At 38.9% G+C, this 27,343-nt stretch overlaps 2 protein-coding genes across 10 annotated transcripts; one reads left to right on the forward strand and one right to left on the reverse strand.

Annotated features, from left to right (window-relative positions):
- Positions 1 to 210: 210 nt before the first annotated feature.
- Positions 211 to 3,937, forward strand: PNRC2 (proline rich nuclear receptor coactivator 2). The gene is made up of 3 exons (XM_061148200.1): positions 211 to 397; positions 1,165 to 1,370; positions 1,865 to 3,937. Exon 3 carries the CDS (start codon positions 1,883 to 1,885, stop codon positions 2,300 to 2,302), a length of 420 nt encoding a protein of 139 aa, XP_061004183.1. The 5' UTR covers positions 211 to 397; positions 1,165 to 1,370; positions 1,865 to 1,882; the 3' UTR covers positions 2,303 to 3,937.
- A 1,193-nt stretch (positions 3,938 to 5,130) lies between these two features.
- SRSF10 (serine and arginine rich splicing factor 10) lies at positions 5,131 to 18,076 on the reverse strand. Of its 9 annotated transcripts, XM_061148192.1 has the most exons (8): positions 17,871 to 18,071; positions 16,268 to 16,439; positions 15,525 to 15,888; positions 12,693 to 12,789; positions 11,244 to 11,406; positions 10,970 to 11,023; positions 10,737 to 10,838; positions 5,131 to 7,470 (listed from the first exon to the last, which is right to left on the reverse strand). In XM_061148192.1, exons 3-8 carry the CDS (start codon positions 15,555 to 15,557, stop codon positions 7,410 to 7,412), a joined length of 510 nt encoding a protein of 169 aa, XP_061004175.1. In that variant the 5' UTR covers positions 15,558 to 15,888; positions 16,268 to 16,439; positions 17,871 to 18,071; the 3' UTR covers positions 5,131 to 7,409. The 9 variants fall into 9 exon arrangements, with proteins under 9 accessions (XP_061004175.1, XP_061004178.1, XP_061004174.1 ...); XM_061148195.1 differs by lacking the exon at positions 15,525 to 15,888 and having other exon boundaries at positions 12,693 to 12,796; positions 16,335 to 16,439; positions 17,871 to 18,073; XM_061148191.1 differs by having other exon boundaries at positions 5,131 to 10,838; positions 10,970 to 11,020; positions 17,871 to 18,069.
- Positions 18,077 to 27,343: the final 9,267 nt, after the last annotated feature.

Here is a 27,343-nt window from a genome sequence, read left to right on the forward strand (position 1 = left end):
GGGCCCTGCGGAGGGCCGGCCACCGGGACCGCGGCGGTTATTCCCGACATGCTCCTCTCAGGGAAGATTTCAAACCTTCGGCCACAGCCAACTCCCCTCCCTCGGCCCCGTCGGGCCCCAGCAACAGGCGGTGGCCCGCGTATCATTGGCCGGGTCGCGCGAAAGCGTGTTTGATTGGCCGCCGCGCCTCTCGGCCCCGCTTCAGCGCTCGCCGCCGCCTCCATTTTGTCGGTCGAGACAGGAGGAGGAGGTCGGTTGAGACGTTGAGGTGGCCAGCAGCTAGCTCGTCGGTGCTCGTGGGCTTCGCCCGTTCCGTGCCTCGTCTCTCCCTGGAAGGGGAGGGGGGCTTCGAAGCCCAGCAGAAGCCGCCGCCGCCGCAGTCCCGGGCTTGAAGTCGGTGAGTGGCGGCGGCGCGACGGGTGCGGCCATGTTGGCGGCGGCGCTCCCTATTGTTGGGGGAAGGAGGCGAGATCCGAGGCTGGCGGGGGCGCGGGCGGCCCGGAGGAGCGGGTTCCCGGGCCGGGCTCGAGGAACGCGGAGCGACTTGGAAGCCCAGCCCCGTCGCGGAAGACCCGAACTTTCCGGGCTCGTTTTGGGAATGACTCAGGGTCTGGGAACTAATTTCTTTAGGGCTGTTAAAACAGTCTGGAAGGGCCTCTCACCCATTGGATAAGAGCTTCTTATGTGGTAACTTGGTTTCTTGGACTATGAAGTGGAATCTCGCATGTTTAATGTTTAGAATGGTGATTGTTTTCATATATTTAAGATGGGAAACTGACTGTTATGGCTTGTGAAACTTATTTTAAAACGGGGAGGAGTCAAGAGTTCATAACCAAAGGAAACGCTGCGTGACGTAAACATGTTGGGAGAGGAGGCTCTGCTAAAACAGATACGTGATGTGTCTAAAGATTGGGAAATTCTGGTGGGATTTTAAAAACACGGTCTCTTTAGGAAACAAATTTTAAGCCCATTTCTTGGCATGACTGTAGAGGCTAACGTTTCCATGGTTTGACAACATCTTGGTCACTAAATCCATGTGAGACATTATTTTCTGCCTTTTTGTTCAGTAAGTAGCCATTCTTTAAATTTTTTTCTGGAGTAAATATAAACGATCACTTTCTCTGTTTTTTAATTGAAATAATGAAGAAATCGTTGCTTTTCTAGCTAAGACTTCTCTCAAACTTGTGTGCTGAGGAGACTCAGATGTTGGCCTCAGCTCCTAGGCTGAATTCAGCAGATCGGCCCATGAAAACTTCTGTATTGAGACAAAGGAAAGGATCTGTCAGAAAGCAACATCTATTATCCTGGGCGTGGCAGCAAGGAAGAGGACAGGTAGTGGAAATCCTGCAATCGGAAAAGCAGACTGAAAGGTATCAAAAACTTACGGTTGTAATGGGGCAGACATTTTATGATGGATTCATTCTAAACTAGAGCTTCCCAGGTGACTCCATGATAAAGAATCCACCCGCCAATGCACGAGACCCGGGTTAGATCCCCGGGTCAGGAAGATCCCCTGGTGGAGGAAATGGAAACACACTCCAGTGTTCTTTGCTGGAGAATTCCATGGACAGAGGAGCCTGGTGGGCCGCGGTCCATGGGATTGCAAAAGGTTGGATATGACTAAGCGTGCACAGGGGCACGTCCTAAGCTGTTTACAGGATTACTTAGATTTGTTGGTAATTTTTTTCTTAGGAAGGTAATAAAGGCTGTACATGTAATTGTGAACAGTAGAGTGAAGCTAAAGAAGCTGAATAGCACATATATGAGTCTTCTCCAAGATATTTGGAGTTACAAATTGGGGCCTTTGAAGTTTTGTACTACTTTGTGGAGTTTCACTCAGTATTTTGTTTCCACTCACTTACAGGTGACAAAGAAGCTGAAGATGGGTGGTGGAGAGAGGTATAACATTCCAGCCCCTCAAACTAGAAATGTTAGTAAGAACCAACAACAGCTTAGTAGACAGAAGACCAAGGATCAGAATTCCCAGATGAAGATTGTTCACAAGAAAAAGGAAAGAGGACATACTTATAATTCATCATCAGCTGCATGGCAGGCCATGCAAAATGGGGGGAAGAACAAAAATTTTCCAAACAATCAAAACTGGAACTCTAGCTTATCAAGTCCCACCTTACTTTTTAAGTCTCAAACTAATCAGAACTATGCCGGGGCCAAATTTAGTGAGCCACCATCACCAAGTGTTCTTCCTAAACCACCAAGCCACTGGGTTCCTGTTTCCTTTAATCCTTCTGATAAAGAAATAATGACATTTCAACTTAAAACCTTACTTAAAGTACAGGTATAAAATGAGATAAAGTACTAACACACTTAACCCTTAGTCATATTTAAGGATAACTGGCAATTGTTTCAGACCAAATTCACTAAGGAATTTGTAAAACTGATTAACGTAGAAAATATAATTAGACTTCATCTTAATTGTTTTATGTGCACTGTGATGGTAGAATCAGTACAGTTTAAAATAACTGAATTATGCATAATTGTATTTGATCTCTTTACTAGTGTTCTCAATTGAGTAACCATACAAGTGAAATCATTCAAGTTTAGGTTTGGGGAATGGTAAAGGAATCAACTTTTTATATTGCTTGTTGAGAGAAAATACTAAAGATTATCATTTCATGGATCAGCAGATTGACTTGTTAAGATCTGGTAAATCTGATTATAAGTATCGTTAAAGACATACAGGAGTTGAAAACTATTTGAATCTTTGAGACGTTATTGTCCTAGAGACACATATCAGTATACCTAAACCAGTAGTATGACAACAACCTGATGCACTGCCTAAAGAAAATGTGAATTTTTTTTTTTTTTTAAGAGAATGGTTGTATTTTAATGAACTGTGTGGTGGTGAATGTGGAAAGGGCACTGGGGCTATTTAGAATGAAACAAGTATACCCCATTGGCCCTGTTATGTGCAGTGGATAGGTGTCTGCCAACAAATGCACCAAAACCATTTTTTATAGAAACAGTATTTGGTGTTCAGAGTAGCTTTCAAAATACACTTTTGTATGATGGCACTGCACAAGCTATTCTGACAGTGATATGGCTTTAAATCATCCCTGCAAAGGTTTTTTAAAGTTGGGAGCTGTATAATGTGAAAGCTCTGCATACCTAGGAAAGAGCCATGTAAATACATGTAATAAAATTGTAGCATATGTAAAGTTTTGTTGGCATTTATCCTACAAAAATAGAATATTTTAGTACGAATTTGCTGAATGTAAGACATGGACTCTTTTATACTATGGCCTAATTTTAAAGGTCAAAAAAAAACAAACAAACCCCCGTTTTTAAATTTTGCCCTTGTGCTGAAGTGCCAGTGTATGTATGTTATAATTGATCTTGCTGTAAACTATATTTCAAAGTAAATCGTAGTGTAAGAAGTTCTATATAACTGAAAGTTTTAAGCTGCTAAAACACTTGCTATTTTTGAGATGTGAAATGCAGTATGGGGTTATTTTTTTTTCTTAAACCCAAAGATTAACTATTAAGCAGTCCCTCCAACCTTAAAGATTCCTTTTGGCTTTCAACAACTTGTGTAACCTATGAGTATAGTGTACAATGTCGGTGTATACCTTTTTCTTGTCAACAGGTGCAACCCAGGGGACCAACTGATTGCAAACGATGTAATTTCTTGCATAATACCTTGATAACATTTTTGGCTTACTTTAAACATGCTAATTAAAACAGCCATCCCAGTAGTAAAAGTAAAGTGTGTGTATGCGGGGGGGAATCTATTTTCTAATTTGGCAGCTTTTTTTATACTTTTAAGCAGAATAGCTAAATTGTTTCTCCAAATAAATTGAGGTGAGATAGTATTGTCCAAGTCAAATGATGATATCCTAAAAACAAGTTTTATATAGTACTTAATGTACATACATGAATTCGAAGCATGAAATTAAAAAATAAAATTGTTTCTTCCCCACTGGCTTGTTTTTATTGTACAGAAGTTGTTATGACTACCTATTTGCATAACTAACCCCACTGAAAGACAATAGAACCATTGGTTTTAAGAAGCAACCCATTTGCTGACAAAGACTTGGATTAGCAGCTATACATTAAAAAGGCAACTGACTTCCTCCTTACAGCAGGGCTAACAGTAAAAGGCCACAGAATATTTTGGGAATTTACATAAAGCTTTTGAATTTATTTCATACTCAATAAAGCAGATTTAATTGCCTAAGATGGCTTAGGTTTGTGGAAAAAAAATTAGAATTGCTCAAATTGACAGAACATTTTGTGTTACCTATTTGTTAACATATATAGTTTTCACAAGAGGACCTTGGGGAAAAAAGAACTATAACTGGCTTTCTAATACATTCCAAAAGATAGGGTAGCTTTTAAGTTCTACACTAAGCAAGCTGTGATGCCCAGGGCCAGGCTGCATTTTCTCATGCAAACTGTAGGAAGTAATTGATTTGGAGGAAATTAATATTTGAATTGTCACTTTTCTCCTGTGTATCCCAGTGTAATTTCTATTAGCAATAATGCCAAGAACCACCAAGTTCTCCTTTGTACCATACTGGAATTCCACTGGATTGAACAATCCTTCTCTCAGGCATTAAGTTAGGTTTTGATGTATACATATTATATTCTATATTTTCTTGGCTTGGAATTGACTCGTGGTAAAAAATGTTCTTCACTACAAAAATAGCTAAGGGTAACTTTATACCTTAGATACAAAGTTATAGTTAGCCTATAAGAAGAATGTTGACATCATTTTCCCAAATTGTTCTAAGAACCAAAAAGTTTAGAGCTCATCTATCTTGGAGGGCTGCGGTCAGCAAAAGCATGAGCCTTGTCAGTGTTATAATTTAAATTGGTCATCTTTTTGATGGCAGCATATACAGTTCGATACAATCTTCAGTCTATAACCTATCTTTACACTTAAGTTCTCTTCATCCCAGAAGCAAGCACAAGATGGAAAAAACCAAAGGGTTTTGGCTAAGTTTTCTAGTGTTTCTTTAACTGTATTCTCATAGGCAAATACTTTGTAAAATAAGTGGGCTAAAGTACATCTCCAACCTCTTACACAAATGAGGAAAGCCTACCCAGTCACAAATCTGTCAGGCAGAGCTAAACCTAAAAAAAAAAAAAAAAAAAAAAAAAAATTCAAGATTTTTTGGATCCTTGACCAGTTTTATTTCATTATCTAGCATTCAGAGATGTGCTCTACAAAAAACTAGACACAAAAAGGCCTTTTACTTCTTTACAAACTACTCTGTCAATTATCAATAAAGTCAATTTACACACCTTGCTTTTTAGGCCAAATATTAAAAGAATCCCACCTTTAACATAAGGGTGAAACAACTGTTAACAATACAGAGGAACAACACAATGAACATAACCAACACTGCTAAAGGGACAAAGGGAAAACCCAAATACGAACCTTTTCCATAGCAGCTAGCTACGTCTTACAGATAGTAGTTGTGAATGGTCTGCTGACTTCATTTATCAATGAGGACAGTTACACCTGGGACTCCAGGTGTAAAAAGCTTTGATAGACCTCTTCGCTGAACACTGTTACTCCTGAGCTACCACTGTGCTGTTCAAGTTCACAGCCTCCCCACTTCAAAATATCTCAGGATTTTGTAAACAAGAATGTTCAAAATGCAATACAATGTGATTGAGATTTGGGAAGCTAGATTGGAGAGTGAGTGATAGCTGCTGTCAACAGCTGATCCTGGATTACATTTAACTTCTTTTTCATCCAAGAAAGTTAAAAATACTCTAATTAAATTATTTTGACAAATCTATTAAATCTTGCAAGTGAATTCTAGATTCCATTGTATTAATTGTATTAAGTTATTAAATTTACCTATTTGATTAAAAAAGATGAACCAAATGAAAAACCATGGACACTAACTAGTATCTGCCACTTACTTGCTGTGTGGTCTTGTGCAAGTTTGAAATATTAAAAAATGTAGCAGGGGTAAAAATACCTCCATTTCACATCTCCCTTAGATGTATTCTGCTATATTTTCAAAATCTTTATAAAGGCTTAAACACTTCTATATTTTTAGGGGAATAACTTTAGATAAAAAGTTTTAAATGCAGCAGAAATAAGACAAATATGCAAGTGATGAAATCAATGTATAGGTAAACTGCACATCCTAATGAGGAACTAAGGAATCCAAAACATTTTGCGATACTACAAAAGTTATTTATTCACTATACACAGAACATGTCCCCTATAAAATGTACATGTAAATCACTAAAAAGTATAATTTGGTGAACATTTTCTCAATTACAGAACATACTAAATCAGTTGGGAATTAACAGCTCTCTGTCTGCCTCAAAATAAATCTTAATTATAGCACCCAGAGTCTCCTTTACATCTGATGCAAAGTTAAATACTTATTTTGGGGATTGTTGCCTAATATGTGTCTGAGGAGGCAGAGTTAACAATTAAATATAACTCTAGTATATTACAGTCACTGCACAATAAATCAGTTTATTACAGATTAAAACAAATCATTTTTTCATTATTTGTTACTAATGGGATGCAAACAAATACTGGATACTTTTAAATGGCAAATAACCACAAAATTGCTTCTTTGATAATATATCGGATTTTATAATTACATAGGATATAAATGGTGTAAAATATTGTTATAATACACCTCAAACAAGACAATGAGGCCACAATGTAATGATTCACTAGATTGTGCTCAGTAGACATTTATTGAATAAGTGGGTTTTATCTGTTTTCCTCCCCAATTACCCCGTACAATTTTTTGGGCATACTAAGGGCTCAGTAAATGTTTGCTGTATATACTGACTAGGAAAGAGGTGAGAAGAGATGGACCCTCTTAGCTGGATGTCAAGTATCATAATTGGAATTTACGAGGGAGCGTGTTTAAGGAGGATGTAAACCACATATGGCATACCAGTAAGGAAACTCAGATGCCAACAAAGCAAAGCATTAGCAGAAAACACTGGCACTGGAATAATAAACAAAGGCAAGATTTCCCAATAGCAAAAATAGAACTGACTTTAAGAGATAACCAAGTTTATATTGGACCATACCTTTTCTCACCCAATTCACTTTGAGACAGACCAATAGAGGCACTGTAAGAGACTATGGCTGTCTTCCTTGATATTCAGACATCCTAGTTTCCAATAATTTAACATGGACCTGTTACCCATGAATCAGTATAAACCTATTCAGATTTAGGGATTAGTTTCCACAAGTACAAAGTTGAATTTCCTTTTATTTGTCCTAAAATGCTTACTTTCAAACTTGAAGGGACTTCAAATATTCCATGTAGTTTCCATAACATTCTTTTATCTTTTCAGACCAGAGTCAAAATATTCGTACAGTATTCATACTGCAGCACCTTCCACCCACCCTTTGGTCGCTTGAACTGCCCTTCTTTGGTTCTTTTTCCGCTTTCTCAGATCTTTCTTGAAGTGTAGTAAGCAGAACTGTACTGGGTATTCCAGCTGCAGTTTGGTCTTAAATAAAAGAAGGATGTTTGTCAGTTTGGTTTTTCTTTATTCTTCTCTGTGGTATACAGGATTTTGTTAGTTGAACTGGATGTAGCAGCTTACAGGGCCAAATTTTCAAGAGAATAGTATAATAGTTCCCAGGTATTTTTCCTGGGTTGTAACTTAAGAGCTCATACTCTATTTAGCACTTTCCTTTCTTAAGCATTATCTGTCATTATTCTTCTTGTTTACTTGGCTTCAAAAAAAAAAAAAAAAATGCAGAGAGATCTTAAGTAAAAAGAGAGGTGAACTGTCAGCTCTCACTTGAGTCTTGATATGTTCTACTCCAATACTGGGTTGCGCCAGACACATAGTACATACTCAATAATTACACAACTATGTAACCCAACATTAAAGCCCTCTATAAGGATCCTCAAGTATCAGTAGGATCCCTACCCTGGGTTCAACTATAATAGTCCCTTTGAAGCCATGTTAAGTATGTCACTTTAGAAATAACATATAAAGTTCCCAAGAAAATCTAAAAATAAGTGACACATAAAAAACCCAAAAACATCAGGCCTGCTAATTCTATATGGACTGAGAACAATTTCAATGGGTTATTTCCTAAATCTACTCTATTTATAGTCCACTAAGAAAAAAAAAATCATCTAAGGATCAGGCCTGAGCTCAAATCCTGGATCTGCCTTTTGTAGCTTTTTCTTTGTGCCTCAGTTTATCATCTGTGACATGGAGAAAATAAAATTATCTTTCTTACAGGGTTCATGATGAGTAAATGAATTAATACATAAAACTAGAACAGTGTCTGGCACATCATAATAAATATCAGCTATACTTGTTTTCAGTATAAAGCTAGAACTCAGACCACAAAACACCTAAACCAGTTCCCCACAGTGACTATCACTTAACATTGAATGCTCACCAACACTGAAGGCAAAAATATTTTAAATCATGCCATAAACATAAGGCCCAATCCACCCTGTTTAGGATGGGGACGAGTAGAATTATTGGTCCATCTAATAATGAAAATATAAACTTAAAAATCTGACTCAAATTTCATTTTAATGCATATCTTAACACTACAAATAACCTAAGTTATTTAACCCAAGGGGTTTAATATGCAATCATGAAACAACTTTTGAAATTACATAGGAAATTTTAAGTACTATGTAAAAGATGTACCTTTCTGGCAAGTTCTATCATTTCCAAAGTAAAAGTTGTGCCTAGTGCAACACTGATTTAAAATACTCCTAAATCTAAAAGAATTGTTTCCACTGTTATTTTAGAATCTCATTCAAAACTATAATAATTCCAGTTAATCATTATTTCCTTCATTTTGTTTTTATTATAGCATGTTTGCTTAATTTACAGCAAGCAGAAAATAAGCTGGGTCTTGTTTTGATCCAAACATTGATGTTTTAAAGGTTGTACACAATATTTGTTAAAAAGAACATATAAAAATACCTTTTTAGAAGCTTCTATAAGAAAGAAAATACAAAGTTTAACCCCACAACTTTCCTCTTTGCTAGAACTGCAAACTACTGCTACAGTTTTAAATAGACTTTTTGTTTAAACTATACATCCAGGAAAATCTAAAAAAATTAAAGAAACGTGCATATAAATGATTGCATAGCAGAACATGAACATTAACTGCAAACAGTAAAGAAATGAAAGTTAGAAATACTATCAAATATACAAAGGTTCTAGAATCAATCCTTTAAACACATTCCACAAACAGTATTTAAAAACCACCTTTTGTTCTTTACAGGCAAGGCCTAGATCTCTAAAACCAAAACTGAAAAAAATCCTCTAAAAGGGATAGTTTCCCCACAACATTTCTTACTTATGCCTGTAAGCAAGCAATCTAAAATTTTAAAGATGCTAGCTTTTACTCTGAAATGAGACTGGACATATCAAGTCACTTTTTATTGCCCCCACATGATCTCACAGAGAGATGTTAGACATTTTTATAAACAGTAGGGTATTATTTTCTTATTTTTATCAGGTACTACACTGATAATCAATCAAAAACTCAAGAGATGTGACTTTCTTGAAATTAATTTTTTCCAAAGTTATTTTAAATCTCATGGCACCAGAGAATCACTTAGAATGGGAGTGTTGCTTTTTAACTTGCCTCACGTTAAATAAACTGAGGTGTGAAGAACAAGCTTCCTTCATAAAGAGATGGGCACATTTTGATACAAATGCACACACCAAGGGCTTTAAGCATCAAAATTCAGTCCTTTTATACTATGCACTCACAAACAAAACCTCCTTTGAAGCACTTTACTTGCTTTTAACAGCAGTAAGAAAACTATGCATTATGGTCAACAACGCTCCTTAAAGTTTAGAGTAACTACGTAAGAGCATTCTTTTCCCCTTAAAATTATTTCTGCCATCATCAACCTGCCCAAATTTTAAGGTGAGTTTTTCCGACGTTTGTATGGTTCCAAATCTTCATGGAAACCAGGAAAGTGAAGGCTCCTTGTTTCAATCAAACAATCTGCCTGAAAATGCTACTTAACCCAGTTGTCATTTCCCAAGACAGTGGGGGTTAACAAAAGAACTATTCCACACTGTGCCATAAATTATCATCACGGGCCTAGACATCTTGACAAGACAAAAAGGTCCACCCTGAACCTAAATGTGTCTGGTCGGTCAGTGTTGTACTGTGGCTACAACTTCACTTTTTTATCATTCTATCTTATTAGCAAGCTACATTTCTAGGTTAACAGTTCTACCAAATATGGATATGAAAGTTTATTTTTAATAAGACAATGTTGCAAATTATGGTCAACCAACATCTTTTCACCAATACTTCAAGCATAAAAAATGAGAATCTTTACAAAAATATACAGAGACACCACGAATTGGTAGCTGCCCATAACATTAAACAAACTGGACTCTTAAGAGTGGCTTCTCAACAGCATATCATTTTAATTATAACCATTGCCTGGTACAGGGAAAACTGACAAGTGTTTTTTAAGCATCATTGCAACATTGTATTCCTGATAATTTAAGTAAACCAAACTATGAGTAAATGAATGATACATGCCTAAAAATATCATGGTTTATACTATCAGTGGCCACTGGACTTAGGACTAGTCCAAGACCTTGACCTAGATTTTGACCTAGACCTAGACTGTGATCTTGACTGAGATTTGGATCTAGGTGGTTCTTTTTTCCTTGATTCCTTTTCATATCTTGAGCCAGACTTATAATGTGTTTTGGAATCTGTTTTAGAGGTGCCTCTAGTTTTGGTGTGAGATGCAGACCTAGAACGTGATTTAGCCTTCATTTCTTTCTTGGGCTGGGACTTGGACCGTGATCTTGAATTGGATTTAGATCTTGAAAAAGATCGATTTCGGTGTTTGAATCTTTCAAAACAGAGGAGAAATACAATTAGAGTAAAAATTAGATTCTATATTAATCAAATTTGTTTTTAGAGCAAAAGTTCACTCTGAAATTGAAAAATGTATAAAGTCTTTTTCAAAGCAAAGTTATTTACCTATCATTGTCGGAATGGCTTCTGCTACGCCGTGGTCTTCCAGTCGGTCTACTGCTAAAAAGTACATCAGAAAAAGCAAACAGTGACACATGTCTATTTATAAGTTTCTAATTAAAAAAGTGAACCATAAAACTTAAAAAAAATAAAGTAGTAAAAATATCTTAAGTCTCAATGAAGCATACAATATACATAATTAAAAAGTATACAAAAAGATTAAAAAAATTAAAGACTAACAAAGTTTTTCTGACACATCACTGTGGTACACATCACTTACTTTCTAGGACTATAAGATCTTCTATAGTTGTAATCGAAGGACCGACTTCTTGATCTTCTTCTGTCATAACTTCGGCTTCTAGAACGTCTGTATCTGTCATAATCATCATAGCGTGAAGAACTATACACATTCCTCCCTTCCTTGGCTTTCATCTGATTTGGAGCTATGAAACAGAGAAGGGAAATATTTACAAACATTAAAAATGTAGTATTTAAGCCTTCAAGTTATAGGAAAATTTCCTGTATCACTTTCCCCTTTGCCCTGAAATCTGTGTCAAGGCTAACTGTGAATATCTTGGAAAAGGTATTTATTTTCAAGCAAGGCAAATTAGAGATGGTTTTATGTTAAAAATGATACTCTCAACTATCCCAATTATTTTTTTTCCCCAAGACCTCTCACATCTAGTTTGTAGTCCAAAATAAGTCAACTACTTCAACATCAGGAAAATATTTTTAAAATTCCAAATTAAAACACAAATGACTTTTGAACCACATGCTAATTTGGAACAATCTTACCATGGTTTCCACTCATCTGGAACACAATTAACAATGACAAAATACTTAATGGTGGCCTATGAACAATATGTAATGTCAAAATGCAACAACATATATTTAGTTATATAGTTCTGAGAAACCATGACAAAGATAACTAACACTTGCTGAATGCCTTAGACATACCCATATCCTTGGAGAGGCCTCAATCCTTTCATTAATCTCATTTGATCCTATGAAGCAGATACTTTACGTATGTGTGTATGAAGGTATAAATAATACAGTGACTACCCAGGAACCTATCATCCAACCCAAAAACTAGAGAATTACTAATAGCTTGTATCTACCTAAGTGATTCTCCTCTCTTCAGTAACTATCTTAACCTCTGTCTTTTACTATCTTGCTTAAGGTAACATAACGGTTAGGCCAGAATTTAAACCCAGGTTTATTTGACTATAAAGCCTGTACTTCTGCCTTATTAGCATGCAGCCAGCACCTGGTGTATGCCTGCATTAACAAAAATCAAGTAATAATAATAGCATCTATTCTAGGTTTAATCTATATACTCTTTCTCAGTCTGTCAACTTCTACAGTCAGGCACCTACATAATTACTCAATATACCATGATGATCTTTATAAGGAAGGGAAAAGACTCAAGAGAACCAAAACTTTATAAATTTTATTCAATTACACAATCAGCATATTAAACATGCCATAACTGATAATAATGATCCACTTTCTTCATGTCCAAACATACTTCAGGGATTCTGGTCAATGCATTCTAAATCCTTATGTCTACCTTGAAATTCTGCAAAGTATTCAAGAATTCCCCCAAACTAGCGTTATCGGTTTTGAACAGATAGACACATTGCACAAATATTTCCAAGAAGCATTCTCAAAACAGTGTCTAAATATGATGTATTTTACATGTATTAGACATAAGAGTACTTATACTTACTCTTTCGATCCCCCTGTGCAAACTGTATTTCAATTTGGCGTCCACAAATCCACTTTCTGTCCAAATTATGTAAAGCATCTTCGGCATCACGAACATCCTCAAATGTGCTAAATGTTAAGGGGCTTGGGAAGTTTTGCAAACTTTGATAATGAGTTCAGTTGGTAAGCCTGGAACAATTTGCAATCTCTCAACATTATTCTAGAAAATCAAGACCCCACTAACTAGTTGGTTGATTCAGCTATAAACACTTCATAGTATGAAGGTACTTGTGGTAAGTTTGAAAACACATGCGAATACATATTATAAAGTTATAATTGATATAAAGTCTGTTATAGCTAAACCACCAAGTAAGCCCATCAGGATTTTCCTGTTTTAAGAATTTTACAGAAAAAGACAAAATAGAAAAACAAATGCCAATTTTATGTTGTATGCCAAAACAAAAATTTCTTAAAATAAAACCAAAACTGTTTTTTGTATTTTTGTTTCAAATGAAAAAAAAAAAAAAAATGCCAATAGTTCTTGTGTAAGCAAGCGGAATATTACAAGAAATGAAAGCATTAACCTCAAATTAATCTTGCTATTTTTTCAGACATATCTAACAGATTATTTCACGTAGCTGTCTTACTATACCACACTAAGACTGATATGCTAGCCACTTGCAGTTATCAAGACAGAATCAAGCAACACTAAAGACATCACTATACCAAAAGCACATTACATCCATGCACAGACTATAAAAGCATGCTGTCAGGAAATAACAGACCATTTCTAAAGATTCCTGGATTAGAAAACCCTAACCATGACACTAAACATAAAGATTCCCATGAGGAAATGGGTTTGGGACTGGTTTTCAATTTGAGAATTTCAAGATAATACTTATAAGCCCAAAGCAGGAATTGCTGGTACCCAGCTTTTGATCTGAGAGGCCAAGTTGCTTTGTTCTCCCCAGTCAATGTAAGCTTCACAAAATTCTTCAGGCCAAATTTAGTTCCTTTCCTAAAACCACCATTCTAATAGAAGCCAAGCACATATTCAGAGCAGTGTCTAACCGAAAAGCTTCTGAAGTGGACCTAGGCTAGGTTTGGGTGTGGATTTTCATTCTAAAATTCATGTACTGAAATTCACTGTTCTAACTTGTCCATTTCTATTTCTTAATGAGAGGAGTGCAGATCTTAAGTGCTGATTAAAAACATCCCAGAGTGATATACTCCCTTCAAGACTGATATTAATATTCTCTTACTCCAGAGGCTAAAAGGTCTCACTATATTTGCTATTTTTTGTTCTGAAAGGACTTAAGGACCACAGCAGGGTCCCAGTTCTCTCTTCCCGAGGCTATTATGTGTAGTGAAGGAGAGGTTTTCTCAAGTCTTACATACTGACGCTTTCATCATGAAAAGACAAAGGTTGATGGGGAGTTTACAGCCTGGAATACTATAACCAAACACTCTTCCAGGTTAATGCAGTCTGGCTCTATAAAATAATTGAAAAGAACAAGTTCATTTAATGGTATACTACTTTGAGACAAAATAAAAGGATTTAGATCATGAAACGTAAAAATTATTAATGAGAGCCAATCACCATCTGGGGCTACCCTCAAAAACAGAATCCTGGGTTGGATGAACCATGGCAAGGCTCTACCTTACCCATTAAGAGACAGTTAGTTGGGAATGGGATCAGATAAAAAAGAGAACAGCAAAGGCAGTCAAATATTCTGATGCCAGTTATGGAGAAATTTATACTCAACGTCTTTGCAAAATCCTGATACCCATTTCTTTTTAACTATTTTAAGACCAAAGAAAAATTTTATATATATAAAAAAAGCTGTAATTTGCCTTGAGGTTCCTTTGAATAATAACTCTTCTCTGGCTCAAGTATCACAAACTCCTGATCCTGGTTCCCAGGCCACCCCCAAACCAGGTAAAATCAGGTCAACACTCTAAGCCAGAATACGCTGCTAGTTTAAAAAAAAAGAAAACAAGCCAGATATAGTTCTTACCCTCTCTGTAACAGAGCTTTGCAACCAATTCTCACAACTGTCCTTGAGCAGTGGCCCTGCAGAGTGGCAGCTCTGGCACTTCCCCTAAGTCTCTCTAGAACTCGGCTAAGTTTCCCGAGATCCGGTGAATGTAAGCAGTAAGAATTTAAGTACACAGCCCAAACCTTTGCTGTCACAAGATGATCTCACGGAAGGAAATAATATCACCTGAGACTCCGGGCCAGGGAACAATTTCCCATAGATCCTGATTAGTGCTTACAGCAAGGATAAGGCCTTTTGCAGCGCATTCTGGGACAACTGACCATATGTGCTAAAGCATTCAGGGCCAGTAGGTTTCACAGAACTAAGCTGCAGATTTTAGAAGAATGTGTGTGCCACTAGCATTCCCTTTAAAAATCTATAAACAGACAGTATCTCTAGTGGATATGACCTTCTAAGACCACCAGAGCAGTTTCTAAGTAATCCCCAATGCATGCACCTGTATCCCCTTTCACCACGCCTCTGTGGAGTCGGTTTGACTCCAGAACCTCATGCTACTCCAAGAGCCCTGCCTGCCACCCTATGGCACCTGACCACCTGGCCCAAAACAGAACTATGCTGAGTTTAAGCTTAACAACATTACATCCTGTTACACTTGAACTTCACAAGCTAAGAGAGAGTGCATTTATACAAGACCACACCACAACATCAAAAGCCCACAAGATCAAGTTACAGGTTTTGTCCCTAGACCAAACCGGAAAAATTTTGAAAATTAACTGCTTACAAAACATTAGGAAAAAAAAAAAAAGAAAAAAAGAAAAAAAAAAAACAAGGAAAATAGTTATTCTGTAGGATACATCAGGTATGACTCCTTTAATCTTGGCCATCATTCAACTTCATCTTGACCTTTAACTCTTTAAGTGCTTGTCAGAAGGACTTGTCATGAGATGCTTGGCCAAATATGACAGATGGCTTTATCTTTAACTTTGAAAAACAACCTTTTCCCCCTTTTGTAGATAAAGCGAGGCTTTGTCTCCCATTAGGCTTGTCCTTCTTCCAGCTTTTCTTTATATTTTCTTTTCCCAAACTCTCCCTTCTCTTCAAGCCTGATCCTTAAGAGGTCTTTGGCTTGTCTACTTGCCTTAAGTGTTGAACTCTACTCTAAAGGTTCTTTCATGCTTTCTCTTTGGGGTCGCCATTAACTGTACAGCTTTACATTCTCTGAGGTAACAACAGAGGACAGCAAATTAGGGGACAATATTAAAGAAGCTTACCTCATTGTTATACAATTTGTTTTTGATCAAGTGATTCAAATTAACAAACAAGAATACCAAACTTTAATTGCTAAGCACAAGAACATATTAACCTTTGAGTTACATTAGAGGTGGTAGAGTGTATTCAAATTTAAATCACATATTATAATTGATTTGAGTTTCAGCAGCATGAATGGGAATTTAAATATTTTACTATTTTTGGATTAACTTTAAGAAATAGTAAGAACAATGCGAGTCAGAATTAATTTAGGAAAAAACTGAAGACAAAACATTAGAGGACAAAAAAAAAAAAAAAAACACCAAAAAAACTACTTTTTAGATGTTACCTCTTACAAAAACTTGAATTTCAAACTTCAACACCCCTCACTAATCAGCCATCTGAAGAAAGGATATTGAACATATGCAAATCCTCTTGGACGGCGAGTGTAGAAATCAAGTGGAACATACACATCAACTATAGGACCATAACGACCAAATTCCCGACGTAAATCTTCAGACCTAAAACATCATAAAAAGACGCCAAATTTTTATGTTCACTCTTAACAGTTTCTTTGTAAGAAATAGGTTTCTTTCTGTACTATCTTAAATAATGAAAGGGACTGTGCTATGTTCCTGGATGACCTGAAACAAACAGGGAGAGCCACTGTAAAAATATACAACATGTCTTTTTGAAAAAGGACAGCCAGAATCCATGATTTTGGAACATAATAAAAGAGTTGGTGATAAAACCTACTAGTGTTTTACATCAACAGGAAAACAGACATTTATGAAAACTTGATTACAACTTAATCTTCACTGCTTTTATCCACAGTCTTCACTTTTCATAAAAACTATAGTTAACATTAAGTTGTATGTAAGTATTAATTAAAAAAAAAAAAAAACACAGTATTAAAGCAACTCTAGTATTCTGAAAAATATCAAGCACTTTTTTTGCCCCCAATTTTAGCGACAGGGTTACACACTTGATAACAGGTAGATACAGTTTGAAAAATAAAAGACAAATATATAAAATTTCCTCATAAATGTCAGTATGACAAAAAGGGGAAAATTTCCTAGGAGCTAGAGTACTATTGCTTACTTTCCTTTCCCTACTTAAAAGACAGAAAAATCACACAAGGCTACCAAAATGGTGCGTGTGTGTCAAGTGGTTACTTGTGAAACCGTAAATCTGGTAACACCTTTTCCAAAATATTCTTGACCGCAACTCCAAACAATTAAGGGAATTGGCGAGAACAAAGGGACGGTCCAGATTAATCCGATTTAGCTATCAACGCCCTAACGGTAGAAGCTTCCTAAACCTCCGTTTTCAAAGCGTGATCGGCATTTCCCGGAAAAAGGGAAGGACTGTTTCGTACCGTCTCACTGGGAGAAATTTTTTTTATCTCTAATCTCAACATCCCTTTTCTCCAAACATCTCCAACACCAAAAGAAAAAAAAAAGGCAAATATAACACAGCAAAAAGGGTAGCAAATGCTACGCCACACTCACCCCCCGCCCCGATCCCGTTATTTTACTGCAAAGCAATTTTAACTAAAAGGAGAAAAAAAAGAAAAAAAAAAGCCAACTTGTGGGCCGAGGGGGCGTGCACCCCAAAGAACGTTAACTTCAAATCAATGGGGCGCTGATGATCGGCGGAGACCCGAGATTGGAACCGAAGAGAGGAAGCGGGGAGGAAGGCTCCCCCCGATCTGCGGAGGGGGAGGGGGCCGAAACCCCCGCCACGCGGCCCGCGCTCCCGCGACCGCCTGGGAGGATCAGCGGCCGCCGCCCTCGCTCCCACGCGGCGGTTGAGCCGGCGGCGCGGCCTAGTTTGGGCCGGAAAGCCCGCGCGGTACCCGCCATCTTCACCCCTTCCCCTCCCCCCGACCCAGGCCCCATGCGTCGCCGCAGCGGTCTTTCCCTACCGCCTGCGGCCTCCCCTGTACATACCTGGTATCGTCGGCTACGTTTCTCACGAAGAGAGACGTGTTGGGGGGGCGCAGGTACCGGGACATGACGCCGGCGTTGAGTCTCCGAAGGGACACTAACGGGCTCAGCAAACCGTCTGCAGCTTCGGCGCCGGATCCTCCTCAAACACACACACAGCCAGAAGGCTCCGCTACAGCGACCGCCTCTTCTCGCGAGACTTCACTCCCGCTCCCCCACCCACTCCCCTCCTACCTGGGCTCCACGCCGGGACCTGCAACGGTTCTTTCCCGCGAGATCACTAGGCGTGCGCCTGCGCACACGGGCGGCCGGTGTACGTGCCGCAGCCTCGGTCTCATTCATTGGCTTCTTGAGCTACCTCCCCCCTTTGCCCGCAGCCCGCTCTTTCTTTCTTTAAGGCTTTATTTTCCCGCCTTTTCCTTCCTTGCGTCGCTTTCCCCTCTCATTCACCCCCCTAAGTCAGGAAGCAGATGTTTTAACTTGTGCGCCATACTGTACAGTCGTTACAAACTGGACAGAGTTTTAAATGTTATCATTCGGAGAGACAGGCCTTTTTTTCTGTCTGGTCCATGGTATGTCCTGGCTTTCACGAGATCGCTGACCTGCAGGAGAAGAATTTACTGCCTCTGTGGTATTAGTGTGAGAGGGAAGGACATACGTGTCCTTGCAGAGAGATCGGCCTGCCTCTCCGGTGCTTTCGGGGGACTCACTCCCTGGGCGCCTTTGCCCCCGTGGCCCCTAGCCACCACCCCACTTGTTCTTTTCCCTTCACCCATCCACGCGGTTTCCTCTCCATGAAAGGCCAGTTCCTCCCCAAATGGGACGCAAACCTCACATATTAGTCGCCATTGTCATCTACACCGTCTCTGTTGCTAATGGCTTCCTGAGTGTGCTTCGTTCCTGTATTGCAGTGCTTCTCCAAATTTTTGGTCTCAGAACTTCACACTCTTAAACAGATTATGGGAAGATTTCAAAGAGGTTTGTTTATATGGGTTGTGAAAGTGAAAGTCGCTCAGTCGTGTCTGACTCTGCAACCCCGAATTCTCCAGGCCAAAATAATGGAGTGGGTAGCCTTTCCCTTCTCCAGGAGATCTTGCAAACCCAGGGATGGAACCCAGGTCTTCCGTATTGCAGCTGGATTCTTTACCAGCTGAGCCACAAGGGAAGCCCAAGAATATTGGAGTGGGCAGCCTATCCCTTCTCCAGCGGATCTTCCTGACCCAGGAATGGAACCGGGGTCTTCTGCATTGCAGGCAGATTCTTTACCAACTGAGCTCTCAGGGAAGACATGTGGGTCATAGCTATTAATATTTACTTAACTTAGAACTTAAAATGGAGAAAATTTTGACACAACACAGAAGCACATATCCCACCATCCTTCATCACATATCTTGTAGCCTCTGGGAAACGGCAATTGTGAGAGACTGGACATGAAAGGGCTTCCCTGGTGGCTCAGATGGTAAAGAATGCCTGGCGGGTCCATGAGGTTGCAGAGAGTGGGACACAACTTAGCCACTAAACAACAACAACAAGGAAATTAACATGTGGATAAATGGTTAGAACAGAGTCTGTTGCATATTGAGTGCTCTATAAATGTTAATGGGATGGCTACATAATTTGTGGGACTCAGGGCAAATTGAAAATGTTCAAAAATTAAGATGACAATGGCAGCACTCTAAGCCAAGGGCAAGGTGATTCTGAGTGTGGGCTCCCGTGCAACTGCCCAGGTGCCATGGCTGCTGGAGCCTGCCCTGAATGTTAGCAATTACTATTGTTACTCCTAATGCCTTGAGAAATAATAGGAGCAAGTGAATATAATAATAGGAGCAAATATTTACTGACTAGAATCACTTTCTTCCTCACATGCCAGAGCCCCTTTATCTTTTGTGCTTTAGAATCCCAGAGTCTTGAAAAGATGGTATTGGGAAAAGTAGAGAAAGTAAGCACTTTTTAGCTGGGGCTTGAGCTGGGCACTTTACCAAACTAGCAATCTGCTGCAGGTGGTGGTGGGAGCGGCAGAGGCAGGTGGGGGAGGAGATACGTCAAAGAATTTTGGAAGTGCAACACTTCCTCACAAAAGTGCTTCCACGTGCGGTTAACAGCACCGTATTTCTTTGTGAGCACAATGCCAGAGTTGGTAATTTTTTTGAAAGCCAAATGTTAACCTCTGAAAACCGTCTGCTGGCACTGCTTCACTTCTTGAAGAAATTATGTTTCATTGGGATTTACATCAGAAAACCACTCTCCTTGCGTTCTATTCTTAGAATTGCACAAATAAGATCCAAGTGTAAAATACATACCTATGAATTTCCTTGATGCTGAAACAACTCTCTCCTGATTTGTGGGTGATGGTACAGACATCACACCTAAGAGGGCTGTGCTGCTTGTTGGAGGGAGGCTCAGTGATCAATTCTGTGTTTTTATTAAAGCCTTGGAATGATGTTATGAGCCTGTCTCCATAAACAAAACCAAAATCTTGAGTCAGTATATCAAGCTTAAGTTTATAGCTACAGTTGTTTAATTCAGACAATTGCCCTGCATGGTGCTCAGTACTGCCTCTGTCTCCATGAACAATCAGTTAGAAGCATGCTCTTTAAATGTGTTTAATAAGTCATGCCTGGTGTTTCCCTCTCACTCTAATGAGTAGGCAGCAAGCCAAGTTCCCCACATTGAGGACTCCGTGTTCCCTTTTAGACATTCCTTACCTGTGGGTTCAGAAACTTTAGGACACACATAAACATAGAATCAATTTATCTATGTACAGGCCCTTTTTTGAAGTCCAGCTACCACTAGCTCTGCTGTGTGAGTGAATTCACCACTAATGTAACTTATTTATCTTATTCCTTAGATGATTTGTGCTAGCACGTGGATTGCTACTTTAAGTCTGCTTAAGATAAAAATCATTTGTTATATCTTAGCCTCCTTTTAATGTCTCAAAATAACATCTTTCCCAGTTATAAACGTCCTATATTTATTGTTAACATTTTGGAAATAGAGAAACTTTTAAAGACAACAAACATTACCTGTGATCATATCTCTCAGAACTAATTCTTTCTAAAACTTTTCCAAATTTCTGAGCATTTCTTTTTTTTTTTTCCATTTATTTTTATTAGTTGGAGGCTAATTACTTTACAATATTGTAGTGGTTTTTGCCATACATTGACGTGAATCAGCCATGGATTTACATGTGTTCCCCATCCTGATCCCCTCTCCCTGAGCATTTCTATAATGGTTTAAGTTGGGGTCATACTATATATACAGTTTAATGAAGTGTTTTTTCCCTCACTAAACATTTTATAAAGAATATCTTCTCTGACCATTAGAAAGTTTTAATAGAGTTTTTAATCATTGCAGTATTAATTATGAACTGCATTAAATTACCTGTAACAAAAACTTGAAATAATAAGAGTGTTGCTCATGATAGCTTACACGTTATTGAGCACTTAAATGCCAGACATTTTTCTCACAAAAGAGAAAGAAGTAGCAGATTGTTACAACTTTTAGAGGTCATTCTGCTCATAGTTTTCAATTATTTTAAGTCACATATATTAACTATTTAATCCTCATACCAAACCTATACACTAAGTTACTATTATTCTCTCCATTTTATAGATGAAGAAACAGGTATACAGTATGGTCTAAACAAATTAGAGTTTCACTTATTTGCTTTTTGTATGTTGAGAAGTCAGGAATAGGGAGTCCAGGAGTGGTATGGCAGCTTCAGGCTATCCAGGCTCCTCCTTCTTTCTTCTCCACTATCCCCGCTGCTGGCTTCTATACTCAAATTGCCTCATAGTCACAAAATAGCTGCTGGAGCTTCTGGCATCATGTCTACATCCCAAGAAAAAAGAAAGAGTAGAAGAAAGTTCAAAAGACATATCCTACTTGAATCATCACCTACCCCACAGCCTCAGCCACAGCACCTTCAGGATCCAGTCCAAGAGCAGAAGACCAATGTCCCAGTTCAATCAGTTAAGCAGGTGAAGTTCTCTCTTACCCAGTCTGTTTCAGACCTTCTATTCAGGCCTTCCATTGATTGGATGAAGCCCACCCACTTAGGGAGGGCAGCCTCCTTTACACCACACTCAGTTCTGTTTGTAAGGAATAAAAGGGAATGTAAGGATGTTATGGATACATTAAAAGAATACATTTTATTACATAGTTGTAGTATAACTGATTTATGTAGAAATGGTGATGATGACAATAAAAGTGAACACTGGATAAGAACTAACTACATGCATATACTGTATGTAGTTACTGTTTATCATTTTATCTGCATTATCTAATTTGATCATTTAATCCCCATTCTACAGATAAAGAGATTGAAACTTTGAGACCCTATGAGGCTTCCTGACAATATATAAGGCTAAGGGGATAAAAGATAATTTAAGATAGTTCCCATGTTTTCAAGGAGTTCTTAAGTGGGTGAGGTACACAGTATTTGTAAAATTGAGTTTCAGGTTAGTTTTACATGGTTCATAATTGGCTTGTTTTAATTTTAATCAAATTAGTTTTATGTTGTCCAAAATACCAGTCAACTATTATCCAATCCCAGAGTAACAATAGGCCAAGTAAAAAAGCTTGCTTAAAATATCTACATGTTTTTTGAGTGTCGCTGAGCCTAAGTCAGAGACTATCTCAAGCACAACACACAAGTAGACAAACAAAGTCAACTTGACCAAGTTTTGCTGTGCCAGATATTTGGTCAAACATTATGTTGTGTGTGTCTGTGAAGATATTTTGGGAGGAGATTAACATTTGATCAGGTAGACTGAGCAAAGGAGGTTGCCCTCCCTAAGTGGGTGGGCTTCATCCAATCAATGGAAGGCCTGAATAGAAGGTCTGAAACAGGTTGGGTAAGAGAGAACTTCACTTGCTTAATTGATTGAACTGGAACATTGGTCTTCTGCTCTTGGACTGGATCCTGAAGGTGCTGTGGCTGAGGCTGTTAGCTAACCTCACATAGGGTCGGGGGAGGCAGGAGGGTCACTCTAAAAAGGAGACCTAGGCAGCACATTTCTGTTACCAAATGCAAGTTCCAAGATCATGTGCCAGATGCACAGTGAGGTCAAATAAATCGAAACATTGGAGTTTTAAGCTGAGAAAGATTTATTGCAAAGTCATGCAAGGAGAACAGGTGGCTCATGCCGCCAGACCCTGAACTCCCTGAAAGGTTTCAATAAATCATGTTTAAAGGTCAGGTGAGGGATGAGGGTCGCAGGGTGTGTGATCACCTCATGCTCATGTCTCTCATTGGTTGATGGTGATCACTCTTTAGGTGCCAGAAGGTCTGGGGCTACATGCTCATGATCATCAAATGGTTAATTTTTTCCATTTGGTGGAGGCTTTTAGCATCTGAAAAATTCAGGAAATATGTTTGAGATACTATTATCTGGTCCTTCAAAAAGGGCTACCTACAGCAGAGGATACGGGGAGGGGTATGTCCCAGGAAGGCCCTGTAGGGTCCTTCATGGTTTCACATCCATGGTGGCTAAAGTCCACGCCTTGATCTATGCAGATTCCCTTTCTCTTATATTATGGGGAAGCATCTCCTTCGTGGGTCCCATGACTCTCTTACTAAGGGGAAAACTTGGACGAGGGAGTCTCTTGGGATCCCGTAGCTGCAGTTGGTCTTGGGCCACATCTGGCATTTTTCCTCTCCCTCCTCCTCTGTCTTCACACTCAAGTCACTTCTTCCAATCTTGATGGCTTGCCTGGTGGTGGTCTGTGCCCCTCATCACCGTGTCCTCAGGTCAGGGTTGCAGCACTTGTCCACTCACAGTACAGTTGTCAGGGGACATCAAGGGAGACCTGACTAGGTCCCCTGGGTTCCACATGCACTCCTCCCAATGCCAGTGGTATCACAATAACCCTTCCTCTTGTTGCCAAAGGGGTCGATCAGCTGGTTGTGAGACACTGTACCCAAGGCTAAGCATTGATCTTTGTTTCTGGCAGATTGGCAGCAGCTAGGTTGGTCTTGATAAGTGGAAATGTATGCCAGGGGTTGAAAACTATAGCCCTTGGGCCAAGTTGGGCTTGTAGCTTGTTTTTGTATCATCCTCATACCCTGGTGGCTCCGATAGTAAAAAATCTGCCTACAGTGCGGGAGACCTGGGTTTGATCCTTGGATTGGGAAGATCCCCTAGAGAAAGAAATGGCAACCCACTCCAGTATTCTTGCCTGGGAAATCCCAAGGACAGAGGAGCCTGCAGGCTACAGTTCATGGGGTTGTAAAGAGTCAGACTTGAATGAGCAACTAACAGTTTCAGTTTCATATTAAGAATGAGTCTTATGTTTTTAAATGATTGAAAAAATAAAAAGATTAATATTAATTTGTTTATTACCCAGCTCCCTCTGCTGAATGTCTGTTTCTTAAAAGCATTGACTTGTCTATTTTATTCATGCTGAGACAGTCTAACATCGCAAAAGCATGTAAGAAAATGTGAATCTATGGAAACTTTGTGCATTGCTGGTGAGAATGTAAAATGGTGCAGCCACTGTGGAAAACAGTTCAACCCTTCCTCGATAAACTTAACATAGAATTATATAGAACATAAACATAGGAATACCCAGCAATTCTACTCCTGGTGTAGATACTCCAAAGAACTGAAAACAGTGTTCAAACAAAAATTTGGACATGAATGTTTACAGCAACACTATTCACAATAACTAAAGGTGCAACAACCCAAATATTCATTGATTGATCGCTGAGAAAATAAAATATATTATTCATGCAGCTTAATATTATTCAGTCATAAAAAGGAATGAATTACTACCACACGGATGAATCTTGAAAACATTATACTAAGTGAAACAAGCCAGACATAAAAGACCACATGCATTAATATGAAATATCTAAATAGGTAACTATAGGGACAGAAAGGAGATTGTGGTCACCAGGGGCTTCTGGGGAAAGCCTGCTCAGTGGGTATGAGGTTCTCTTTTGGGGTGAAGAAAGTGTGTTGGAAAGAGGAACACGAAAAGGAAAGAGGTTGTAGTGATGGCTGCACAACAATAACATTGTGATGTATTAAGTGTCCCTGAATGGCACATTTTAAAACGGTTAAGATGGTAAATTGTATGTTATGTACATTTTACCACAATAAAAAGAGGTCATTAAAAATAGGAAAAAAATTTAATGTATTGCTGAATGTTGGGACATCTGCATGGTTTCCAAATTTTCTTTATGAAAACTAACCCTGAGATGAATATCTTTGTACCTTTTGGTTAGGACAAATTTTTAATTTGTTTTGAATCACTGAGTCAAAAAATATGAAAAACTTCAAGGGCTTGATAGACATGATCAAAATGCCCTTTGGGAAGCTGTATCGATTATACTCTTCTTATTCATTCAATACGAAACATGTGCAGAATTGATACTTTCTGCTAAAACTGGGAGTACACTGAGGAATAAGCCACAGTTCTCAGGGGATCAAAATTTAACTGGGTGATACAATATGTTAGGAGGCAGTAACAATAAGGGATAAGAAATGGAAGTTTAGGGTGATGCTGACACAAAGGGGGACTTAATTCACGGTTGGTTTGGAAGGGAGGTGATATTTGGCAGACCTAGGGGATTTCTCAGTCTGAGGCAGCCACTGTCACCAATTCTGGACATTATTTTAAAAAAGAAATTTCAATTTTCTAGATTTTTCTAGATTAAGATTTTTACTTCTTTAAACTTATATGTATTTGATTTCTGGTGAAGATGAAGATTTTCCCCATATTTATTGACCATTTCTATTTCCTCTCTAGCCCATTTTTTTCCATTCGTGTGTAAACATTTTTCTCCGAAGTTTGGAGAGTTCTTTATATAGTAAGGATACCTCTATTCTAGTTATTTTCACAGCAAATATATTCTGCTACTTTGTAATCTGTCTTCAAACCTTGTGTAGGTTAGTTTTTAAAGATAGTTTTATTGAGGTATAATTTACATACCATAAATACCCCCATAGTAAATGTACAATTCAACAATTTTTATTAAAATTTAAAATGTTTTTTTATGTATATACATTGGGCTTTACTGGTGACTCAGCCAGTAAAGAATCTGCCTGCAATGCGGGAGACCCTAGTTTGATCCCTGGGTCAGGATGATCCCCAGGAGAAGGGAATGGCTATCCACTCCAATATTCTTGCCCAGAGAATCCCATGAACAGAGGAGCCTGACAGGCTATAGTCCATGGGGTTGCAAAGAGTCAGACACGACTTCTTTCTCTCTCTGTCTCTCTCTCTCTCTATATATATATGCACACACATATATATAGGGCATAAAATATATAGTAACTATATAGAATTGTGCAGGATGTTTTAAAAATATATATATATCTTTCATTTATACAGTCACAGTGTTTTTGTTATTATTTTTGAGCTCAAACTATTGTAGAGATGAAAAATACCAGAAAAAAAAGTCAACATTTTTTCTGGAACCATATTTCATAATCCATTGTTATTTATTTTCCTGTCTGGAACATGAGAGGAGACACATAGCTAAGAGGAAAAAAAATCGCATTCGAGTTTTTTCACGTGTAGAGACCTTAGGCATGAAAAGCAAAAACGCAGAGGTTTAATTGTTTAGCTTCAAGGCTGCTGTGCTGCGACTCTGACTTGGTTAGCAGGCAGCCCAGGCATGTGGGAGGATCAGATGACTTGGAGCCCTGGGTGAGAAGTTGCCGCGGTTACCCAATTCTGATTTAGGGCAAGATGACCTCTGTTTCAGCACTGCCCTGCGTTTTGACTTCCCTCCCTCTCCTGTGCAGCCAGTGTCCTATTTTAAAGCATCTTTCCCTTTCTTCTTTCCCTTTCTTTTAGTCCGACTCTCTAGAATCCTCTGGGCTTAGTGATAACTGTTGGAGAGGAATGACTTCTGGATGATTCCCGCTTTTAGAGGGCATTTCAGCTCAAGTCCTGGCCTTGATGATCAGACCATAATCACCTCCAGGCCTGTGCTTTACATCTCCTCCCTTCTTTCCTGGGATTTTGTCCTCCTTTGCCCCATCCTGCCACACCACTGAGGCAGGGAGGCTGGGCTACCCAGGTCTGCCTTTGCTTCCTGGTCTTTCACTCTGTGAAGTCAGGATCATTATCTCTTTTTGCAGTTGAGAAAGCTAAAAGGAGACAAGGTGGGGCTGGGGAGGAACTTCCCTGGTGGTCTAGTGGTGTCAAACTCCACACTTCCACCACAGCGGGCACAGGTTCCATCCCTGAGCAGGAAATTAAGATCCCACATGCCGCACAATGTGACGGAAAGAAAAAAAAAGAGAATTCAAGGGATTTCACCAAGACCCACAGGTTAAAGCAGGGCAGACACTGTCTTTTGTTCCTGCGCATGCCCTGTTTGGGGAATCCCCTGTTTTCCATGTCTTGGTTAGAGGCAGAGCCTGTCTCACAGTATGGATACTTGCTTTCCCAGTCTCCCTTGCCGCGAAGGTGAGGACCTGTGACCTAAGCTTCACCCATCACACGCCCCTTTTCCAGGG

This window comes from Dama dama, chromosome 8 (assembly GCF_033118175.1).
Source record: "Dama dama isolate Ldn47 chromosome 8, ASM3311817v1, whole genome shotgun sequence".
Classification (NCBI taxonomy): Eukaryota; Metazoa; Chordata; class Mammalia; order Artiodactyla; family Cervidae; genus Dama; species Dama dama.